Here is a 20,167-nt window from a genome sequence, read left to right as displayed (position 1 = left end):
TGTAACGTTGCCCGAGCCAGATCCAGAAACGTCAACTATGCTGAAACGGCCCGCCGAGGCTGTCGGGCTCGAGTAGAATCCTCCTCCGCGTCCCGAACAGTCTCGGTTGGTTGATTGGTGTCTCGGGACGGACCGCGCTGGTTCTCAGCTCACCGCCCCAGTGCCTTTCTTTTCCGAAGTGCATGGAGAGCTTACCAGGTCATGGACAGCACCTTTCTCTGCCAGAAACTGCCTGAATAGTTTCTCCTCTCTCACTACCCTTGACAGAGGAGCGGTGAAGGATTGCAAGGCTATCCCTCCAATCACTGGTGTAGTGCAGGGTATACGCAGGTATACGGCGTATACCCACTTCTTGTTGAGTCGGCATTGCGTATACCCACTTCTAAATCCCCTCTGATGTGCGTGTGAAAACACCCAGTCAGGGCCGTACCCACCATTGAGGTCCCCGAGCTCCGGACCTCAACAATTTTTTTGAGTGTAGCCTATATAATGAAAGTTGTGAAATAATTGCCTAATATTAACTCTAATTTGGTGCTGCAATGATTCGCCCATTGCGACGATAGCCGACCTTCTCATCTGAGCTGCTACAGCACTCAAACACCCGCTCGTCATTGTCAAAATGTTTGAGACCAATCAAAGCAAGCGGGATTTATGTTCACAGAAGCGCGAGCCGAGCGCGAATCCCAACGCGATGCTTCACGCTTCAGTTAACGATCATACAAGTACCCTAGCTAAACTAAACAGCTGTTTTTTGATAGAAGTTTTAAATGACTGACAGAAATAATCAGTTTGATCAAAGACAGTGGAAACTATAAGCTACATTTAAAAACACATGCACCCTATTAAATATATTGCCATTAGGCTATTATTATAAATATAATGTATAAATGTATTTGTATAACGTTACCTCGAATGTGTTCAAATATTTCCCCAGTATCAGCACTGAGACTTTTCACTGTTTGTATCACTCCGCTTGTCTGTGTTTGTGCAACTTGCATCATTAAGCCAGAAGGTGGCGACAAGTGACTGTCTTTCTGAATGAGCAATTGAACCATTGATTAAATGAACAGATTAGTCCAAAAACATTGATTAATTTAGGAAAGAAAAAGTTGCTGAAACTGATCTTTGATGCTTATTGCTCATATGCCTCTGGACACAGAAGGATTGCATTGGCGTTTGTTTGAAATGTAACATCTATGCAAAATAATCCTTGAATCATTTCTTATTTAAGGCCATTCCCGTTTTGAATATGTGATTGTGTATTGTCAGCAAAAAGCATAAACATTCTGCATTTCCATTTTGTAGTGTGGATCATTCATTGCGACATTTAAACTGATTCTCACGTTTAAAAATATCTGATAAAAAACGTAATGCTACTGCCCACTGACATGCTTTTAAAGCTACTGTTGTCCATTTTTTTTGGCCTTCAAAACACCTTAATGGGGGGATAATGTGCAAATACTACTGGCCCATTTTGGGGTGAACTAATATGCAAGACTAGTCTTACATGTCACTGTTTATAACACAGAGCATTCATCCTTTGCTGGGACACTTAAAAAAAAATATTGGGGGCAAAAATTAAGAGTATACCCACTTCTCCAGGCACCACTACATCACTGCCTCCAAAAGAGTGGTCTGTTGCGACACAGGTGTGTCCGGTGGCTGCTGCCTTTTGGCGGGGGGCCCCTAGTCTTCCCCCTAAGGCCTGTGAGTTCTCGTCCGTTCTCACGGGCAGAGCTGACAAAGCCTGTGGGGAAACCGCCTCCTCTTGTGTGCCATGGCACTGATACAGGTCTATCAGGCCAGGGCACTCATGGACATGCAAGAAGGTAGCCCAGACCGTGCGCTCATAGATGAGCTACGCTCCGCATCCGACCTCGCCCTCCGGGGCAGGAGTGTCGAGGCTTGTGCGATCAGTCTGGCGATGTCCAGCTTAGTGGTCCAGGCGCGCCATCGTTGGCTCAGCCTGGGTGAAATGGCGGATGCGGACAAGGTTCGGTTGCTGGTCTCCCCAACCTCCCAGGTTGGCCCGATAGGCGACGCAGTGGAGAGCTGCGCCCAGCAGTTCTCTGCTGTCCAGAAGCAGACGGAGGCCATCCGGTACATCATGCCCCGCTGCTGCTTCCAACCGTCCGCCCGGGGCAGATCCTCCGCCTGCTCGTCGCCGAGGGTGTCCGTCTGCTTCCGCCTCTGCTCCAATTGAGTCATCGCAGCAGTCTCCAACCAGATCTCAGCATGGACCCGGTCGCAGAAGGGGACCCCCACCCGCCCGCCCGCTGGTACTGCCAAGCCAGGTGGTAAGCGCAAGCACTCCTCAAGCGGGCCGCTCTGGGATGGAGTAGAGAGCTCTTGGAGATGGTCACTGATCCACTCCCTCGCCCCGGTGGAGGACCGGGAGGAGTCTTTGTTTGTGTATGTCTGTTCCGCCGCTGGCTCTTGTAAAGCGGAGCCATTGGTACCTACATTTTCAGAGAAAGAGCAATTTCCTCTGTTCCTGAGTCCATAGAGGTTTAGACTGTTGGTGTGCGACCCTGTGCAGCCTTGCAACCTTCAGCTACCTCTTGCTTTGCCAGACAACAGTTGGGTGCGGTTCGAGGACCCGGTTTCGCCTTCTCACGCACTCTCTGAGGTCATCTAGAGACAGGTAAGAGTCTACTACACACTCAGACCCTGTCTTGGGCCGCCTTCGGGCCTTCTGAGCTGGGTACCTGTCTCTAACCCGCTGCCTCACTCTGAGTACGTCTCTGATACCTTGGGCCCCCTGTGTTGGTCCACTGTAGCACTGAAAGGTGCTCCCGACCGACTCACCCGGTTCTTGTATCATCAGATTCGGCAAGACGATTCAGTTCGTCCAGCACCCGCCCATGTGCAGCGCTGTTTGTTCAACATCTGTGTTCCGAATTGTGCTGCCGTGTGTGCGGTCATCGCTTCTTACTGGCGAAGGTTGCGATCGAGCCATTCCTCCAGCCGATATGAAGATAGGCTTCTAAGTGAGGCCTGTTCTTCATTGTACTCAAACTATAGTGAGTTAGACCATCAGGGATCTGTGTGCTTGATTCTGGCCCTTTTTCAAGCCTCCGTTCAAGTACTACACAGTACGCATTACTAACGCTCATCCCTATGAATGCTCTCTAGCGTGGGACCTGAAGGACGCGTAATTCAGATGTCCACTCCTCCGTAAACACGGGCCATCCTGTGTCACGCGTTGAGGGGTCAAAGTCTCAGTACAAGTCCCTCCCTTCGAGTGCTACATAGCCAGTTGAATCGGAGAAATGCAGGTTCCATTGTGGAGGTTCAGCTATCTACCTCTGAAAGAGCTTAGATACTATTACTTCTGCAAGAGCTCCCTCTAAAAAGAATGAGGCATGCTTATGATCTGAAGTACAACCTGTTAGGTTAGAACACCTAACTTGTGTTAGGTGGGGTTCATATGTTGTGATCCCTACAGTGATCCCATATGTGTATTCTTCCACAGTTTGACTCTCTGTGGCGAGCATGTGTCTTCCCTTGTCAGAGCCTGCTCTGCCATCACTGACCGGTTGTGTCTCCCCCCTGTTATTGGCTGGAGCCACCTCAGTGACATGCCATATGTTGTACTGCCCGCTAAGTCGCTCAGTCCATATGTGTTTCTCCACGTTACCTCCTTCGGGCAGGATGTGGCTTCCGTAGCGTAGACCAGTGGTTCTCAACTCCAGTCCTCGGGACCCGCTGCTCTGCACATTTTGTATGTCTCCCTTATTTAACACACCTGAATCAGATCATCAGCTCGTTAGGAGAGACTCCATGAACTGATTTGAGTGTGTCAGATAAGAGAGACATACAAAATGTGCAGAGCAGCGGGTCCCGAGGACTGGAGTTGAGAACCACTGGCGTAGACCTTCCAACGAAAGGTACGCTTTCCCAGTGGTCCTGTGGAACAGCAGTGACTTTCCTGGCCTAAGCCCTGTCATATAAGGAAGATCTGGAGGCTTTTGTCTAGGCACTGGAAGGTGGCAGCACTAGTGGCGTCTTAGTAGGGATCCCAATCAGTCGACACGTCGACTACGTCGAACGTGCCCGACAGAAAGGGAACGTCTCGGTTACGTATGTAACCCTCATTCCCTGAAGGAGGGAATGGAGACGTAGTCCCCTAGCCACTATTGCTGTACCACCGCTGACCGAGTTCTGAAAAACAACTGGTGCGTGCATCCACTTCCGTATTTATACCCGTGCTGCGGGGCGGGGCGTGTGATACGATTCACGCACGCCAATATCCATTGGCTCATTTTTACAATACTCGAAGATGACAGGCTCCCTAGCGTGATCCCAATCAGTCAACACGTCGACTATGTCTCCGTTCCCTACTTCAGGGAACAGGTTACATACGTAACCAAGACGTTATGTACCCTAATAAAATCTCTGCAAATGGATCACACTGCTTCCCCAGAGTCTATGTTACAACACCGTATACTGTTATTTAAAAGTAACATGACATCAAAAATGTACCGCAGTTCAATATACTACATGTATGTATATCCTACAGACCATCTCTGTGAACGTGGGCCAGCAGTCAGGGCTCAGCACTGGTCTTAGGCCTCCTGTTCCTGGAATCACTTCTGTTGTTACATTCATCTTTCCAGAGAGCAAGACTTCACGGTAGTCTGAAATACACTCCTGTAGGGAACACATAACATATACAAAGAGAGGAAATATATGTGCAATATAAAATATAATATTATTAAAAAAAACACATTATAAAAAGCCCATACTAATGTCATCGAAATTATCTTGATTACTCTTCATTTTGATTGTCGACTTTAGACATTCTATTAACTATAGGTAACTTTGCAACTACTTGTCAACTAACTCTCATTAATTTGCAACTACATGTCCACTATCTCTTATTAGAGTATTAGTAGACTGTTAGGTTAGGGTTAGTAAAATAAGTTGGCATGTACTTGCAAAGTTACTTATAGTTAGTAGAATATCTAAAGTGGACTACTGAAATAAAGTGTTACCATGATCTTTATTATTTCCCCCCCCCCATTTTTACTTTTTTATATATTTATTTTTTACTTTTTTTCAAGTCTTTTGATGCAAGATTGTATCACATTCAATGTCTCGGTTACTATTGTAACGTCCATTCCCTGATGGAGGGAACGGGACATGGTGTCGATGGCTGACACTAGGGGTCACACTTGGGAGCCCCAAATGGCTCTGATACTTGTGAATTGGCGAGTGGAATTTGCATGCCACTCTCTGGGACATACGGGTATAAAAGGGAGATGGCGTGCATAACTCATTAAGGTTTATGCTGAGGAGCCGAGTCAGTATCCCGGCCAGTCCAGCGTTGTGGCAGGAGGGAAACTATTTCTCGTTCCCTCCATCAGGGAACGGAGGTTACAATAGTAACAGAGATGTTCCCTATTTGTCAGTCACTTCGACGCAATGCGCAAAACAAGGAACAGGAGGTCCAAGGGGATTGACCCGGCAGAAACACCCTCATATCGCCCTCAGCACAAGCTGCTATAGCCTTGTGCATCAGGACGAGAAACTGAGGTAACTCTTACCAGAAAAGAGTTGTGATCGCAATGTTGCTATGGTCATGTTCTCACAGTGAGGACATGAGCCATCCACAAACGCTGTCTCAGCGTGGGTGAGACCCAAACACTTGAGATATCGATCGTGACCATCCGAGGTTGAAAGATATCAACCGCATCCAGAAACACACAGGCGGAGAGGAACCTTTAAAAAGACGCTTTCCATCTGTGCTTGCTCTTTTAGAGGAAAGCGCTCTCTTATGTTTCTGAAGCACCCAGGGGAACTCTCTCTATGAGCTTGCATAGAGATGACACTCGCTCTGCTCTGAAGAACAAATCTGAATGACTGATGCATGCATTCTCCCTTTTATACGTTGTCGAGATAATTCCGGTTTGCGTGGCTACGTGGAAGCAATAAAAATTCAGTATTATAAATTTTAAGGCCAGACAAGTAGTTTGCATATATTCACGCCTGCGCACATATACTCAAACGCACATACCTATAGACTGAACTCGTAATACGCATGTGCACGCCATTGTTTTTGAAGTTAAAGGGATAGTTCACTTTGAAATAAAATGTTGGTATGTTTTAGCTTACCTCAAGGGCATCCAAGATGTAGGTGTCTTTTTTTCCGCAGTAGTTTCAATTTTGATATTTTTAGGTCAAACCGTTCTTGTCTGTCAGTCAAATAATGCAGGTCTATGGTCACCACCTCAAAGAGCAAGCACAGAGTCCAAATTAAAACAATTCCACATCGTCCAAATTAAACAATTCCCCATCGTCAGTACACATTGATGGCCTAAGACACGAAACGAGCGGTTTGTGTGAGAAAACGAACAGTATTTATATCGTTGTTACCACAGCCGCGTCCAAATGATCGGGGTATAGATATATACACTAGATGTCGCCTTGGCTACGGTTTCGTTCCAATGAACTGCAGTATTTGGACAAGGCGACATCTAGTGTATATATCTATACCCACCCGCGCCCTCAGATCATTTGGACGCGGCTGTGTTCAAGAGGTAACAACGATATAAATACTGTTCGTTTTCTCACACAAACCGCTCGTTTCGTGTCTTAGGCCATCAATGTGTACTTACGATGGGGAATTGTTTATTTTGGACGATGTGGAATTGTTTTAATTTGGACTCTGTGCTTGCTCTTTGAGGTGGTGACCATAGACCTGCATTATTTGACTGACAGACAAGAACGGCTTGACCTAAAAATATCAAAATTGAAACTACTGCGGAAGAAAAAGACACCTACATCTTGGATGCCCTTGAGGTAAGCTAAAACATACCAACATTTTATTTCAAAGTGAACTATCCCTTTAAGAGTTTTCTGTTAAAACGGTCTTGTGTTAGCGGCCCCTAAGTTAATAACTAATGATCGTTGCGACGGAAGTGAATCAATCAAAACTAACTTTAGCTGGACAATAACTTTATTCTAGAGCTGCTATAAAGCCAAAACAATCTCTGTTACTTTAATTTCCTATTATCAATGTAAAGCCGCTTTGGAACAATCTACATTGATAAAAGCGCTATATAAATGAAGATGACTTGACTTGACTATACCCATTTGTCCGGGGTAGTGGCATGCAAACTCCACTCACCAATTCTCATTGGCCTTTTATCAAAGTATCAGAGGTGTTTGGGGCTTCCAAGTGCGGCCCCTAGTGTCAGACTCCACGTTGAAGTGACTGACAGATGAAAACATAAGGGAAACATATTTTATGTCTGTTTCACACTAACCGGGATGCTGATGGAGAGAGTAGTGCAGACAGGGGTAATGCTGCTCAAGTTGTTGTTGGGGGTCCAGAGAAATGAGGCTGATCTAGAACTAAATAACAGCCGAGGGGCTCTGGCCCAAGGGTCCAGCTCCAGAGTCACTGATACCATAGCAACAAGAGGACCTGAACCAATGGTATGCAAGAATCATTCATGTCAAACTGATTTTTCATTAGTTTAATATTGTATCTCTTTATCTGACTACCTTACCTTGTACATCACCAGTGACAATCTCTTTTACGGTGATACAGATTGCAACTGTGGCAACAGGGGTGTTGAGACCGAGGGGGGCGGAGCAATGAAAGAATTTCTGATGGATGATTGGTGGGTCAACAGTGACATTTATGGGCAAACACATGACAGGCTGAGTCCTGTTAAAATGGGATACAAAATGAATGGGACTTTTGACAACATAATAACTGGACAATTGACCACTAACGGTAGTTATGTGCTACCCTTCTCTGCATACAGTGGATTCAGAAAGTATTTGACTTTCATTCATTTTGGCAGCCGTATGCTAAAATACTTTATTTATTTATTTATTTATTTATTTATTTTCAAATCTACAGTCTATACTCCATACCCCATAATGACAAAAAACAACAACAAAAAAAAACAGATTTGTGATAACTTGGCAAATTTATCAAAAAGAAAACAAACTGAATTAACCGATGAACCTAAATATTAAGACCCTTCACTCAGTACATAGTTGAAACCACACTGGTTGTGATTACAGCGTCTTTTTGGGTATGATGCAGGCTGCAGCAGCCTTTGCACACCTGGATTTGGGATTTTTCTGCTATTCTTCTTTGCAGATCCTCTCAAGCTCTTTTAGGTCTCTCTTGAGGTATTTGATCATGTTTAAATTCAGGGTCTGGCTGGGCCACTCTGAGGCATCCTCAGATATGTCATGAATCAACTGTTGTCTTGGCTGTGTGTTTAGGGTCATTGTCCTGTTGGGAAGTCCAGCCCAGTCTGAGGTCTTGCGCACTTTAAACCTGGTTTTCATTAAGGATGTCTCTGTATTTTGCAGCTTTCCTTCCACCCTGACCAGCTGCCCAGATGAAAAACTCCCCCATTGCTTGTTACTACCACCACCACCCTTCACCTTTGGGATGTTATTGTGCAGATGGTGAGAGATGTCTGGTTTCCTTCAGACATGATGCTTGGAACTGAGGTTCATCAGACCAGATAATCTTTTCTTCTCACAGTCTTTTTCAAAGGAAAATGCTCCCATATATGTGCCTTGACACAATCCTGTCTCTGAGCTCTGCAGGTAGTCCTCATGCCTTTGTTTTGCTCTGATATGCTTTTTCACCTGTTAGACCTTATCTGGACAGGCGTGTGCCTTTCCAAATGTCCAAATGTCAAATAAATGGACTCCACTCAAAGTGCAAAAACATCTCAAAGAAGAATCTGAGAAATGGAATGCACCTGAGCCAAATTTTCAGCATCAAAGGATATAAATGCTTAGGTAATTGTGACATTTCAGTTTTTTCTCTAAAAACAATGCATCATGTGATTCAGTTACAACAAAACAAAAGAAACAATAAGGACTTACCCATCTTTTTCGCCTTGTATTCCATTAAGAAATCAGACGGCTCAGTACCAACTCGTATTCTGCACAAATATTTTTGTGAATTGGAATGTGTGCAAAGGATTGTTAGTGACTGGAGGATGCAAAGTATTCACTTGGATGTGTTCTTCAGAATGTGCAATGTTAGGACACAGTACATGAGTGCGATAACACGTGTAACCGCATTAGCTCATATAATATATGAAGGGAATTTTAATAATTAATCAGGAATATGATTAATATCGCATATTACAGTTACATTAAATTATCTAAGCTGAAAATAGATCGATTGTATATATGAATGATCACCACAATGAGTTATGGTTCGTCATTAATATATCAATAGTCTTATTACAGATCGATTATATGAGATAACCTTTAATGGAATTAATTTAGTTATCGAACAATCTGTTCGTCCAGCAAACTGACCGTACGACTTCTTTATCAACTCTCAAGAAAAATTATCCTTCTTACAAACTCCAAGAAAGATACATTTTCTGGCCGTGAACATTAATTTTCCTGTGTTTATAACATTAAACTACTCAACGTAGTAAATAATAAAAGCTTTGTAGCTTGGATCAAACATTTAAGGGACTTTGCAATGTGAGCAGCAGACAGAAGCAATCAAGAATATAATGGTTTTAATAAAATGAAACTACGAATACAGAATTCTACATTTACACACGGAATACATGTATATACAACCAGAGAAAACAAACGAAAACAAATACGAGATGACGAATAACAGATGAGAGAGAAAGAGAAAAGGAGAGAAATGAGAGAGATCACCGAGATGATCTCAGTAGGCTATGGCAAAATCACAAACAAGATGAACCTCTTTGAGAGACAGCAAGGAAACAAATCACATTAAAAGTTCAATAAAACTAATACTTGCAAAATGGTTCTCTTTGTGTTGCTGAGGAAAGCAGAGTCGTGCGTGTGTTTGTCCTTCGGCGCTAGGCGCGTTCTCTCGTGTCTTCCGGGCAAAACGGAGTTCGCGGGAAGTTCAAGGAGTCTCTTTAACTCTTTCCCCGCCAGCATTTTTTTGAAAAGTTGCCAGCCACCGCCAGGGTTTTTGACGATTTTCGCTAAAGTTTAATGGCCCACAGAATATTTTGTTCTATGAATATATGAACATGCTACATATCAAAATAAAGATCTGAGCGTCTGCTTTTAAACAAAAAAAAATTATAATTATTTTATCTTCATTTTTTCTTTTTTTATTGCCACTTGAACATAGATAGGTTTTGTCAAAAACACAACATTCTGGACAAAAAGCTGAGAAAAAGGCATTTTTATCAAACAAGTGCATTTTCAAGCAGAATACATTCAGATGTCTTTTCCATCATATATAAAACCTTCCAAAATAAATTACAATTATAAATAAATCTAAAATATATAAAATTTAGGCACTGTAATTTGCTTTTGAGTGGTACACTGAGTAACATTTCCCAGGATGTGGAAACATTTCCCCCTCGCTGTGTTCTACCTGTAAATAATTATATGAATAATTGGAATTACTTTCAATAAAAAAGACATAGATACACACACACACACACACACACACACACACACACACACACACACACACACATTATATATATATATATACACACACAGGTGAAACTCGAAAAATGTGAATATCGTGCAAAAGTTTATTTATTTCAGTAATTCAACTTAAAAGGTGAAACTAATATATTATGTAGACTCATTACATGCAAAGTGAGATATTTCAAGCCTTTATTTGTTATAACTTTGATGATTATGGCTTACAGCTTATGAAAACCTTTTCACAATATTCTAATTTAGAATTTGGGGTTTACATAAGATGTAAGCCATAATCATAAATTTTTGCACGATATTCTATATCTATAGTTCCATCTGTAAATACATATTACAGTGTGGTAAATGTGCACAAAGAGAGAAACAATTTGGGCATTACACGCTCATATTTATGCACACAGCCACACAAATAGCCTACATGCACACTCACACACAAACATTATAGTGTTTATATATATATATTATCCAACATTGTGCATAAAGATATTTCTGTGACATGAACATCTCTCTCACTAACTACTTCGTCCCGATCAGATTCAGAATGATCAAATAAGGAGTGATCGGACTCCGAGTCCATCAACACCTCCAGTACTTGATCAGCCGTAAACCTCTTCATTTCAGATATTTTGACCTAACGTTATTCTCGCTACTCCATTCATGTTTGAGCCGATCGCAGTCGGTTTCTTTGATCAAAAAGTTCCGTACTCTTTCAGAGCATGCGCGCGGGTCTTCCTTACCGTATACCACCTAAAACACGGATACCCGGAAAATTCCGTGTTTGGCGGGGAAGCGCTTTTTCATAAAACCCGGAAAATTCCGTGTTTGGCGGGGAAAGAGTTAAAGTTGAAGTTGCCGGTTACGCTCGCTTCACTGAGCGTAGGAAAAGTCCGAAGACGGAAATAAAAACGAAGAACAAAAAGAAAAGAAAAACGGAGAAGAGCTCCCTAAGGAGCCATGGAACCGGAAACCTCTCACAGAAAAAGTGCTCAGGAGAAACTTTCTGTGTCAGTCTCTTATGGAGAGGATGGGTTCACGCCTCTGTTCGCGCGAACAACCAATGACCGTCCGAGAATCTGAAGCGGGAAAAGTTTCCTTTGTCCTGTCGGACGGTTCATCTACATAGTTTATGACGGCGTTTAGAACTCGTCATTTCTACCCAGAAAGATGGTACACATAGAATAATACATTTTACTGTAATCTCCTGTATACGGTTGGTTCAGTCAGAGCGAGACGGTTAAACAGATACCAAGAATGACATATAAAACAGTTAAGGATACAAAGTTATCAAAAGCACGAGTATAGGCATTTGAAGTTCGATTAACACACGATAAAATTGTAGATGCTCCAATATGACATGGTCATATAAAATGCAACACAGGAATATATCAAACATTTGGAAATGTCTGTATATGAGTAAGTCCATGGAAAGTCCATGTGTGTGTGTGTGTGTGTAAAGGTGCAGAGAGAGTTCGTAATCTCTCTGAAGCTGGCAAACGTGACTCGTGTGGAATGTCTGCTTTTCCTGGGTAAACTCAGCGGGCCCATAAAAGGTGTCAGAGGGGTAATATGCTCTAGACTTTCTGGCGTTCAGGCCATAATTTGCATTTGGGAGTCAGGAGGTTAAAAGCTTTAGTAATCTTAGCAAAGAATGTGTTTATTTGCTATAACAAACAAATCATGATTTCTTAGTCCATAGTCAATATGCTACACACGATATGAATACTCTGCTGGAGTAACATAGTAAATAGGCAATTACGCTGAGTTCCTACGAGCTTGAAACACTCAGGAGAAAGCTATGTTACTTACGCAAGTCATAACCTAGAACGTCATACCTGATTATGAACTTTCAACTTAAAGGGGAGAATTTACAACAGCTGCCCCCACATTTGAGGAGATAATGGGTAATCAAGGGAATTCTATAAATGTCTTCAGTGTTACCTTCTAAAGCAGGAAACTTTATCAGGCTGACAACTGGTCTGATGTAAGTTTAACCACCAACAGACATTTGAATATAAGCAAGCTCTTCTCATTTTGTCATCCTATTTTGACCAGGTATGGGTTGGAGCAGTCAACACCTGTTGAGTAAAAAGTTGGACAGAGCACTCAAAGGTGTTCTGGTAGCAAATCTTCCATTTGCTGGACCTTTGGCTGAGCCTTCCATCGCTGACAGAACAGACAGATGATGGTGTAGAATCCAGTACTGTCCCCATATCTCGGCATAGACTCTCTTGGCTCCTGGGTGTTACAGACACTCATCAAATTCTTTAATACGGAGCTTCATTACTGCTTGGTTTGGGTCCAACACAGTGGGCTGGATTTGTTCCAGGTCTGAGTTTGCTAGCCTCCTTCACAAGCCCCCAATTCTTAGCATGTTGGTCAGTGGATCCCAGTCAGGAGCAAGACCAATCGACTGTGCACAGGAACTGGTTTCTAACTTCTTCTGGTAAGCTCTTAAGTTTGCATGCCCTTAGCAGAACAGCTTCCGCTTCTCTATTAGTCACAGGATGTGGCTGCCCCTTGACATGTTTGTTGAGTCACCTCCACTTGTTCCTGCCATATATTGAAATAGGTAGCATCAGGGAGGTTGGAAGCAGTTTTAACTGCCATTAGGCAGTAGCAGGTTAAGCCTTGCATTTCTGATACTTTCTCTGACTGTGCAACTTCAGGTTTCTTAGACCAGTGCTCTGGGCTCTGTTTCAAGAATCCCTTGACTCCATAGACTAGGCTCAGCCAGACTTTGGAAGGATTTACCTCTGGTCAGCTGGGTTATCCTGCGTGTATACATACCTCTATTCCATGATCTGTGGTCTGTTCATTTTTGTATCATGGAGACTCGTGTTCCAACGAACACCTCCTATCGACAGAAGTCGGACTGAATCCATTCCTGCACAGTCATAGAGTCTGTCCATAGAATTGTCTGACTGACGAAGATAGTCATTTCATCCCTTGCGAGCACTGAATTGCTCGAGAGCATGATGCTGCAGAGCAAAGATGGCACAGCATGGATTGCCTATTGTACAAAGGACAGAAGCTGCCACTTGCGTAATTCTGGAGGGTTTTCACTCTGCAGATCTCTCCAAATGAAGGAGAGAAAGGGTCTGTCATATGGCAGGAGAATGACCTGATGGAACATGCCGTTGATATCTGCGCTTACAGCCACATGATGCTGCCTGAATCTTAGCAGAATGCCCAACAGTGATGGTCCAAGCACAGGCAATTGCAGGAGTTGATAGTTAACCCTCTGAGGTCGGAAAACGCGCCCCCGCGTTTTGCTGGATTTTCTTCACATTGTAGTACAATAAACTTAAATTACTCCGTCATTTATGGTTATACAGAAAAAAGAAATATAAAAAAACAATCTGTGATATTTCTACTTTTGTATGTGTCCACTTACAATCAAATCAAAACATTGTGCTTTTGTAAAATAAAGAAAATAAACAGGGTGTGCGTTCTGCCTCTCCGTCGCGGTGAACTTTTTTTTCTTGAGCACGTCTATAAACTGAAACAAAACTCAGCGAATCCTTCTCACACATTTATGAGCCATACACCTTTATACACATTTAAGTGTGTACTTTTAAATGATCGGATTCAAACTGAAAACAAATATTCTCTGTTTAAGTAATTTGTATAAAACCAACAGGATGTCCAGTATCTCAAACGCTTGCTAATTACTTTTAATTTGGCCACGCCCACTCGCGCAAAAGAGATTTACATGCAAATCTCCACATGGAACGCGAACGCCCTCGTTACCTCAAACACAAAACACCAAAACACTTCACAAGTCTCTGCTTTTCGTCGAGTTTGGAAGACGCGCTGTGAGCTTACATTGGATTTACATCAGAAGAAGAAGATCGCGATTTGAAGACAAGAAAGATGTAAGGTAAGAAATTCTTACTTGTTAGTTTGTGGTATTGTTGCATAAACTTCACATTGCAGTTGAACTGTTGCTAGATATATGGTGAATATTATACTATTTAGACCCGTGTTTACTGTTAAATACTGTTTGTGGATATCTGCTCAAGCATAGATATGTATAACCATAATGTTTAATATTTTGGAGCGCGATGGCGTTTGAATGTATCATATTTTGGAGCGCGCTGTGGGTTTGAATGTATCATATTTTGGAGCGCGATTGCGTTTGAAAGGAAAAATGCACCGAATAGGCTTTATGTTTTTAATATTATCTCATTTCATATCATCATAACGAATGGAAACATTTGAAGTAACATAAGATAATCAATATATTTTTCTCTAGCATTGTTACTGAAATCTTTTGGAAGATTTATAGGCTGCTTTGTAAAATAAAATTATTTTATGCAGTACTGCACATAGCTTATGCCTACAAGGCACAACAAATATGGTGTTCTTTATATTATATATTGTTGGAAACATTTGTGTGTGTGTGTGTGTGTGTGTGTATTCTGTGAATTTTAAAAAGCAATTTTAACCAGAAAAATCTAAAATGTATTCCCAAAATAGTGCAGGCCTAGTTTCTCTTGATACCAGTATGTTCACTTTTTTCTTTTCTTTCAGGGACCAGATGCAACTGAGTCCTGCTGACTTCAACATTCACATGAGTCTCTGTACATGAACATGGTAAAGTGAAAATCAAACACCTTGGAAATGGTATGTACAATGTTTTTAGGAATGGCACAAAGGTCTCTGTCTTTGGATCATTGTTTTCAATGTGCTCTTTTGTCATTTGTTGTGTATTTTTGGATTATGTTGTGTTGTAAATAAATCCAAACAATCTAAAAGCCAATCTTTTTTAAATCTCCTCATTCTTTGTGCAAGGTTGCTCTGAATGACAGGGCCTGATCGCTCCTAATAGGGCAGTTAGGGGAGTGTCTTTGTCTTTCTCAGGTGTTAAAAGCTTACATATTCATGAGATGATCACGCCTCTTCGAATATGGCTTTGTCACACAAAACACGTCTTAGAAATTTTAAATCAATATATTGTCTTATCTGAATGAGCAGTCAGGGTGATTTTCACATAGTTTTGGAGCAAATATTCTAGGCTACGTCATACAATTTTCAAAAGTCTTGTGAAGAAATAATCAGTATGGGTTTCATGGCCTTATTTCAGTGACAATTTTTTTTGGTATTTTCACAAACCACGCATAAATGTCATTATCTCAAAACTACAAACTTTTACATACATGCTGCTGATATATTATTGTAGCAGAGTTTGTGCTGAATACAGTGTAATTAGACTTTAGCCATGAAAATGTCACTAGTAACAGAAAAAAACACAAATGTCAGAGCATGTCAGAACACCTCCAGGCCCAGAAAACAGCTCAGACCTCAGAGGGTTAAGAGATAGGCCCTGGTGTCTAAACAAACAGTTGAAACCTTGGCTTGCTGTTACAATAATAATAATAATTATAATAATAATACCATGACTCCTCTGACTGGGCTGCTTCCCTTTGGTTAAATTTGGCTACATAACCTGCCTCAATGAGCTTAGCAATCTCCCCTGACTAGATTGAGGCCTTTTCATGGTCTTTCTGGAGTCTTCAAGAATGGATTGCAACAAGCCTTTGGGTTTAAGTGCACCTGGTTTCCACAGAAGCAGGGTGGCATAACGTTGTACTCAGTGGTGGAAATGGGCAAAATTCACTGATCTCATTTTCACTATTTAAAAAGAAAAAAAAGAAAAAAAGAAATAGAGGTCATCTGGCTTTAGATGACCTTTCAGATGTTTGAAAAACCTTTATAATCTATAATAACTAAATTATATAAATTATTTATTTTATGTTTCATTTAACCCCCTGGGGTTGGCTATTGCAAATAATAAAAACAAAACGTGTTTTTCGTAAAATAAAATATAAATAAACATGGTTGTCCCGTCTCTCTCAAAGTGAAGTTCATTCTGAAATGCGACAGAAAATGATCTGTAACTCTGCGAATGCTTGTCACTGTGGCATGAAACGTGTCTTTACAAAGCTTGAAGTCTCCATTTTTAGATTTAAGTTTAGACATTTCTAAAATCATTGTTATATCAATACAATTTTGTTTGCAATGCAAATTATGTAAGAGAGAGCAGCTTCACCATTCTTTTCTGTGTGTGATTTTGAGGAGGGAGGAGGGAGGAGGGAGGAGGGAGGGAGGAGGGAGGAGCAGGCTTGTGCACAATTCAGAATTGAATTGAGAATGACTCCTTTATTCCAATACAATTCTTGAATTTGAATTGAATTTGAATTGATGTCAAAAACAGGATCTAGAATTACAATTCGAATTTGAATTAAAGGAAGCAGAATTGCAATTCAATAAAAATTCAAAGAAATTCATATACATATTTTAAGTGAAGTGTTTAACAATGAAGCTTTACAGTATATGTCAGATATGATTGCATTATAAATGATATTAGTTTGAACTACTTGTACAGATTACATTAAAAGGATATGTTTTCCCCCAGCAATGAATGTTAAAAGCTCTAGTCACAGAACAAATAATTAAGTTTGATTTATTGTAATTGTAATTTTGTGGAACATGATGGAACATGACTCAATAAATGATAACTGCATTTACAACAAATTTGTGTTTGTGTGATTACTTGAAATTAAATGAAAATTACATTGGAACAAAACTAATTAAACAACATTGAGGGGGTAATTTATTTCAAGAATTTGATCAATATCTATTTTAGAACAAAATGTATGCAGGGTTGAGGAGTAAATAGTTACGTGAAATGAAATTTCTGTTATTAAATTACAAAATTAATGTAATTGTATTTAGTTGTATTAATGATCGAAAATGTTTAATTCAATTAGTTACTACTCAACTTAAAACGAAATTGCTTTGCATTGATAAAGTTATCCAAATAAAGTAATCCAAACCACATTTATAATGGGTAACTAATAACAGTAAGCAATAACATTTCCAAAGTAACCTTCCTAACACTGAATGCATGCGAGACTCAACACATTCTTTCTGTTGTGTGACTGTGTGGAATTTCTTTGAATTGCCATGAATTTAATTCCACTTCCTGTTGAACAGTTGGGGCGGAGTAAATTCAATTCAAATTCCAACTCATGAATTTAATTTTGCACAAGCCTGGGGAGGAGGGGGTCTGAGGTATTATTTAAATAAAATATTATTTACAAAGAGTTTAGCCTAAATTGATTACCTCACAACAAGGCTACAATTAGCCACAAAAACGTATTTCTTTTTTTCTTTATTCCCTTAAATGCCTATTAATCAATAACTAAAATAACAGATTAGCTTGAAAACCCCCACTAATAAACAAACATTATAGACCGTTCTTATTTATTAGTTTGAACAGTATTAAAGTATTACATTACCAGTAGATTGTATTTAATAGTTTTCACTTTGTAACTGTTAAACACATTTGCAGTTGGTTTGTAAAAGGTATCATCATTACATGATTGGCCTGTATTACATTTACAGTTGACCAGCATGTGTCGCCATTTGTGTGTGTTTTGTGCATCTCACGCATGTATTACTGGATTGGCCTACTGTGTGCGTTTCTGGATCTGTTACTGTTTTTTTTTTCACTCGATACGTGTAACGGAAATTCGATTTCGAAATCCGGAAAGCTCTTTTTGAACAAAACAACCGGTTAATTTTAAGATAGCCATTTTTTATTTTTATTTTAGACCGGATCATTTCAGCTACGTTAAAACAGCTTAATCCCTAATTTCCACCAACTGCGGAACGGCTGCGGATCCGCTCCAGAACGGCGGCGGAGTCAATAGGTTTTCATTAATGTCAATGTGTGTATTTTCATTTTCACTTCAATGGCTGCGTTCTGACTCCGTCCCAGCTCCGACGATCCGCAGCGCTCCGGATCAGGTACGCAGAGCTTCTATTTTTGCCGGATGCCGGAGAGCTCCGAAGCAATTCAGCACTTATATCGCACGATCATACGTGAACTTGCGAGATTTCGTGGGTCCTCGTGACTTCAGCTGTCAGTCATGGCTGTCATGGCTTGCGGTTCCGCAAATCCGGACCTGGTGGGTATTGAATGACAGCGGAGCACGGATCCGACACGCAGCAGAGCCGTTCCGCAGCCGTTCCGCAGTCGTTCCGCAGTTGGTGGAAATCCGGGGTAAGCCTGGCTCACACTACAGGAGTTTTAAAATCCTAACCGATTTTTAAATCTGGTTGCAGCACACACTTAAGGAGAATCTTTGCAGATTTTCTTCCCTCAAATCTTAAACATGCTCACACTACAAGATTTGAAAATCGCGGCGCATCACACACTACAAAATGTAATTAAGATTATCCTGCCAGAGGAAGTGCCTCACGTGATCTCACGCAGCAGATCTGAAGCAGAAAAGCATGTAAACACAATATCTATCCTTCATACAGTGCCGTCGCCAGAACTCAGTCTTAAGGGGGGCATATGCATGGGAGGGCACAATTATTAGCCTACAGTACGTATATTTATAATAATCGTATACTCTATTCGCACAGCACGTAATCATCATGTTAAACGTAACCAACAGCAATATGACCAGGTAGCCTATAGCCTACACCACATTACATAGAAGCAATGTTATGAATATCCGTAAAACACTTGACTATACAACATATTAGATGTAACACCAGAAGCATCTCTCAAACATTGCATTTTAAAGCAGTCAACATGGGATATGCATTGCCATGATACACACACACACGCACGCACGCACGCACGCACAGAGACTTTGAACCTACCGGTACTTTGAGTTAGAGCTTAGATCGGGCCCAAAAAATCAAGCCCGACCCTACCCGAGCACGTTGTGTCCGAGCCTGGCCCGGCCCGACACATTAGATGTAATTATGAGCCCGAGCCCGATTTAAACCCGAACATTTTTTAATACGTGGGCCGTTATAACCAGGGGCGGCGGCAGATAATTTTTTAACGCAGGTGCTGAGGGGGTGCTAGATATATTATAGCCTATACTATTACAAAAATTGGCCACTTAATATTTAATATTCAATTATTTTAATTGTCACAATTAAAGTATTAATTTTATTAAATTGACCAAGCACAACATTCAGCATTCAATCAAATATTCTTAAAGATTTATTATTATTAGGCTAATAATGTTATTTCAACATAATATCTCGTTATTTCGACATAATATGTGTGCGTGCCACAAGCAAGATGTGCATTTTTAAATCCGGTGACACGCCTGCATTGATTTTTATTAATAAACTAGTGTTTCCTGTCAGTGTCGGCTGCAAAGATGAAGTTGATGATCGCCATCTCCGTAGCGAACGCGCCTATATAGAGAAATGCACATCATGGATTATATAATCAGAGTAACCTATTTCTTTTCGTTTTGAATTGTTTCGTTTAAAGAAATTTCAAGCTTTCTTTAGATGTATTTCTCATGTCTGTGAGGCATACACTGAGTTTCGGTTAATTTATGATGAGATGCGCTCCTGTACACGTGCAATGCAAGTGACCGCGCCAGCGCCTCCAAGTCATGATTATATTGTCTGATATATTTGCTTCTTATTTATTAAATCCAGGCAATTGGTTGATAAAAAGAATTATAGAAAAAATTATAGATAAAATAATAGATAATAGATAATTATAGATAAAAAGGTTTTCTACAAAACAAAACTTAATGAAGTGGTCAAAATCATGTCTGACCCACTCTATGTCTCCCGATACATTGCGCATCAAATCTTACTCATGCTGTTTACTTTTCACAATCAACATAGATTGAAAAAAATAACATTATAATATTTTAACAGATATCAA

General features: G+C 40.9%; 1 protein-coding gene and 1 long non-coding RNA gene across 13 annotated transcripts in view; one reads left to right on the top strand and one right to left on the bottom strand.

Annotated features, from left to right (window-relative positions):
- The window catches only part of LOC309499883 (integrin alpha-X-like), a 298,717-nt gene that overhangs the window by 64,664 nt on the left and 213,886 nt on the right, over positions 1–20,167 (bottom strand). For all 10 annotated transcript variants that reach the window (XM_082171374.1, XM_082171377.1, XM_082171371.1 and 7 more), the window contains 3 exons: positions 7,518–7,678; positions 7,272–7,432; positions 4,525–4,653 (listed from right to left, as the gene is read on the bottom strand). In XM_082171374.1, coding sequence (XP_082027500.1) covers positions 4,525–4,653; positions 7,272–7,432; positions 7,518–7,678 — 451 coding nt within the window. The remainder of the gene's footprint in view (positions 1–4,524; positions 4,654–7,271; positions 7,433–7,517; positions 7,679–20,167) is intronic.
- The window catches only part of LOC309499980, a 735,980-nt gene that overhangs the window by 602,417 nt on the left and 113,396 nt on the right, over positions 1–20,167 (top strand). The gene's annotated exons all lie outside the window — the stretch shown is intronic.

This window comes from Leuciscus leuciscus (genome assembly GCF_965113295.1).
Source record: "Leuciscus leuciscus genome assembly, chromosome: 5".
Classification (NCBI taxonomy): Eukaryota; Metazoa; Chordata; class Actinopteri; order Cypriniformes; family Leuciscidae; genus Leuciscus; species Leuciscus leuciscus.
The sequence above is the reverse complement of the archived record's forward strand: the minus strand, read 5'-3'. Positions and strand labels throughout refer to the sequence as shown.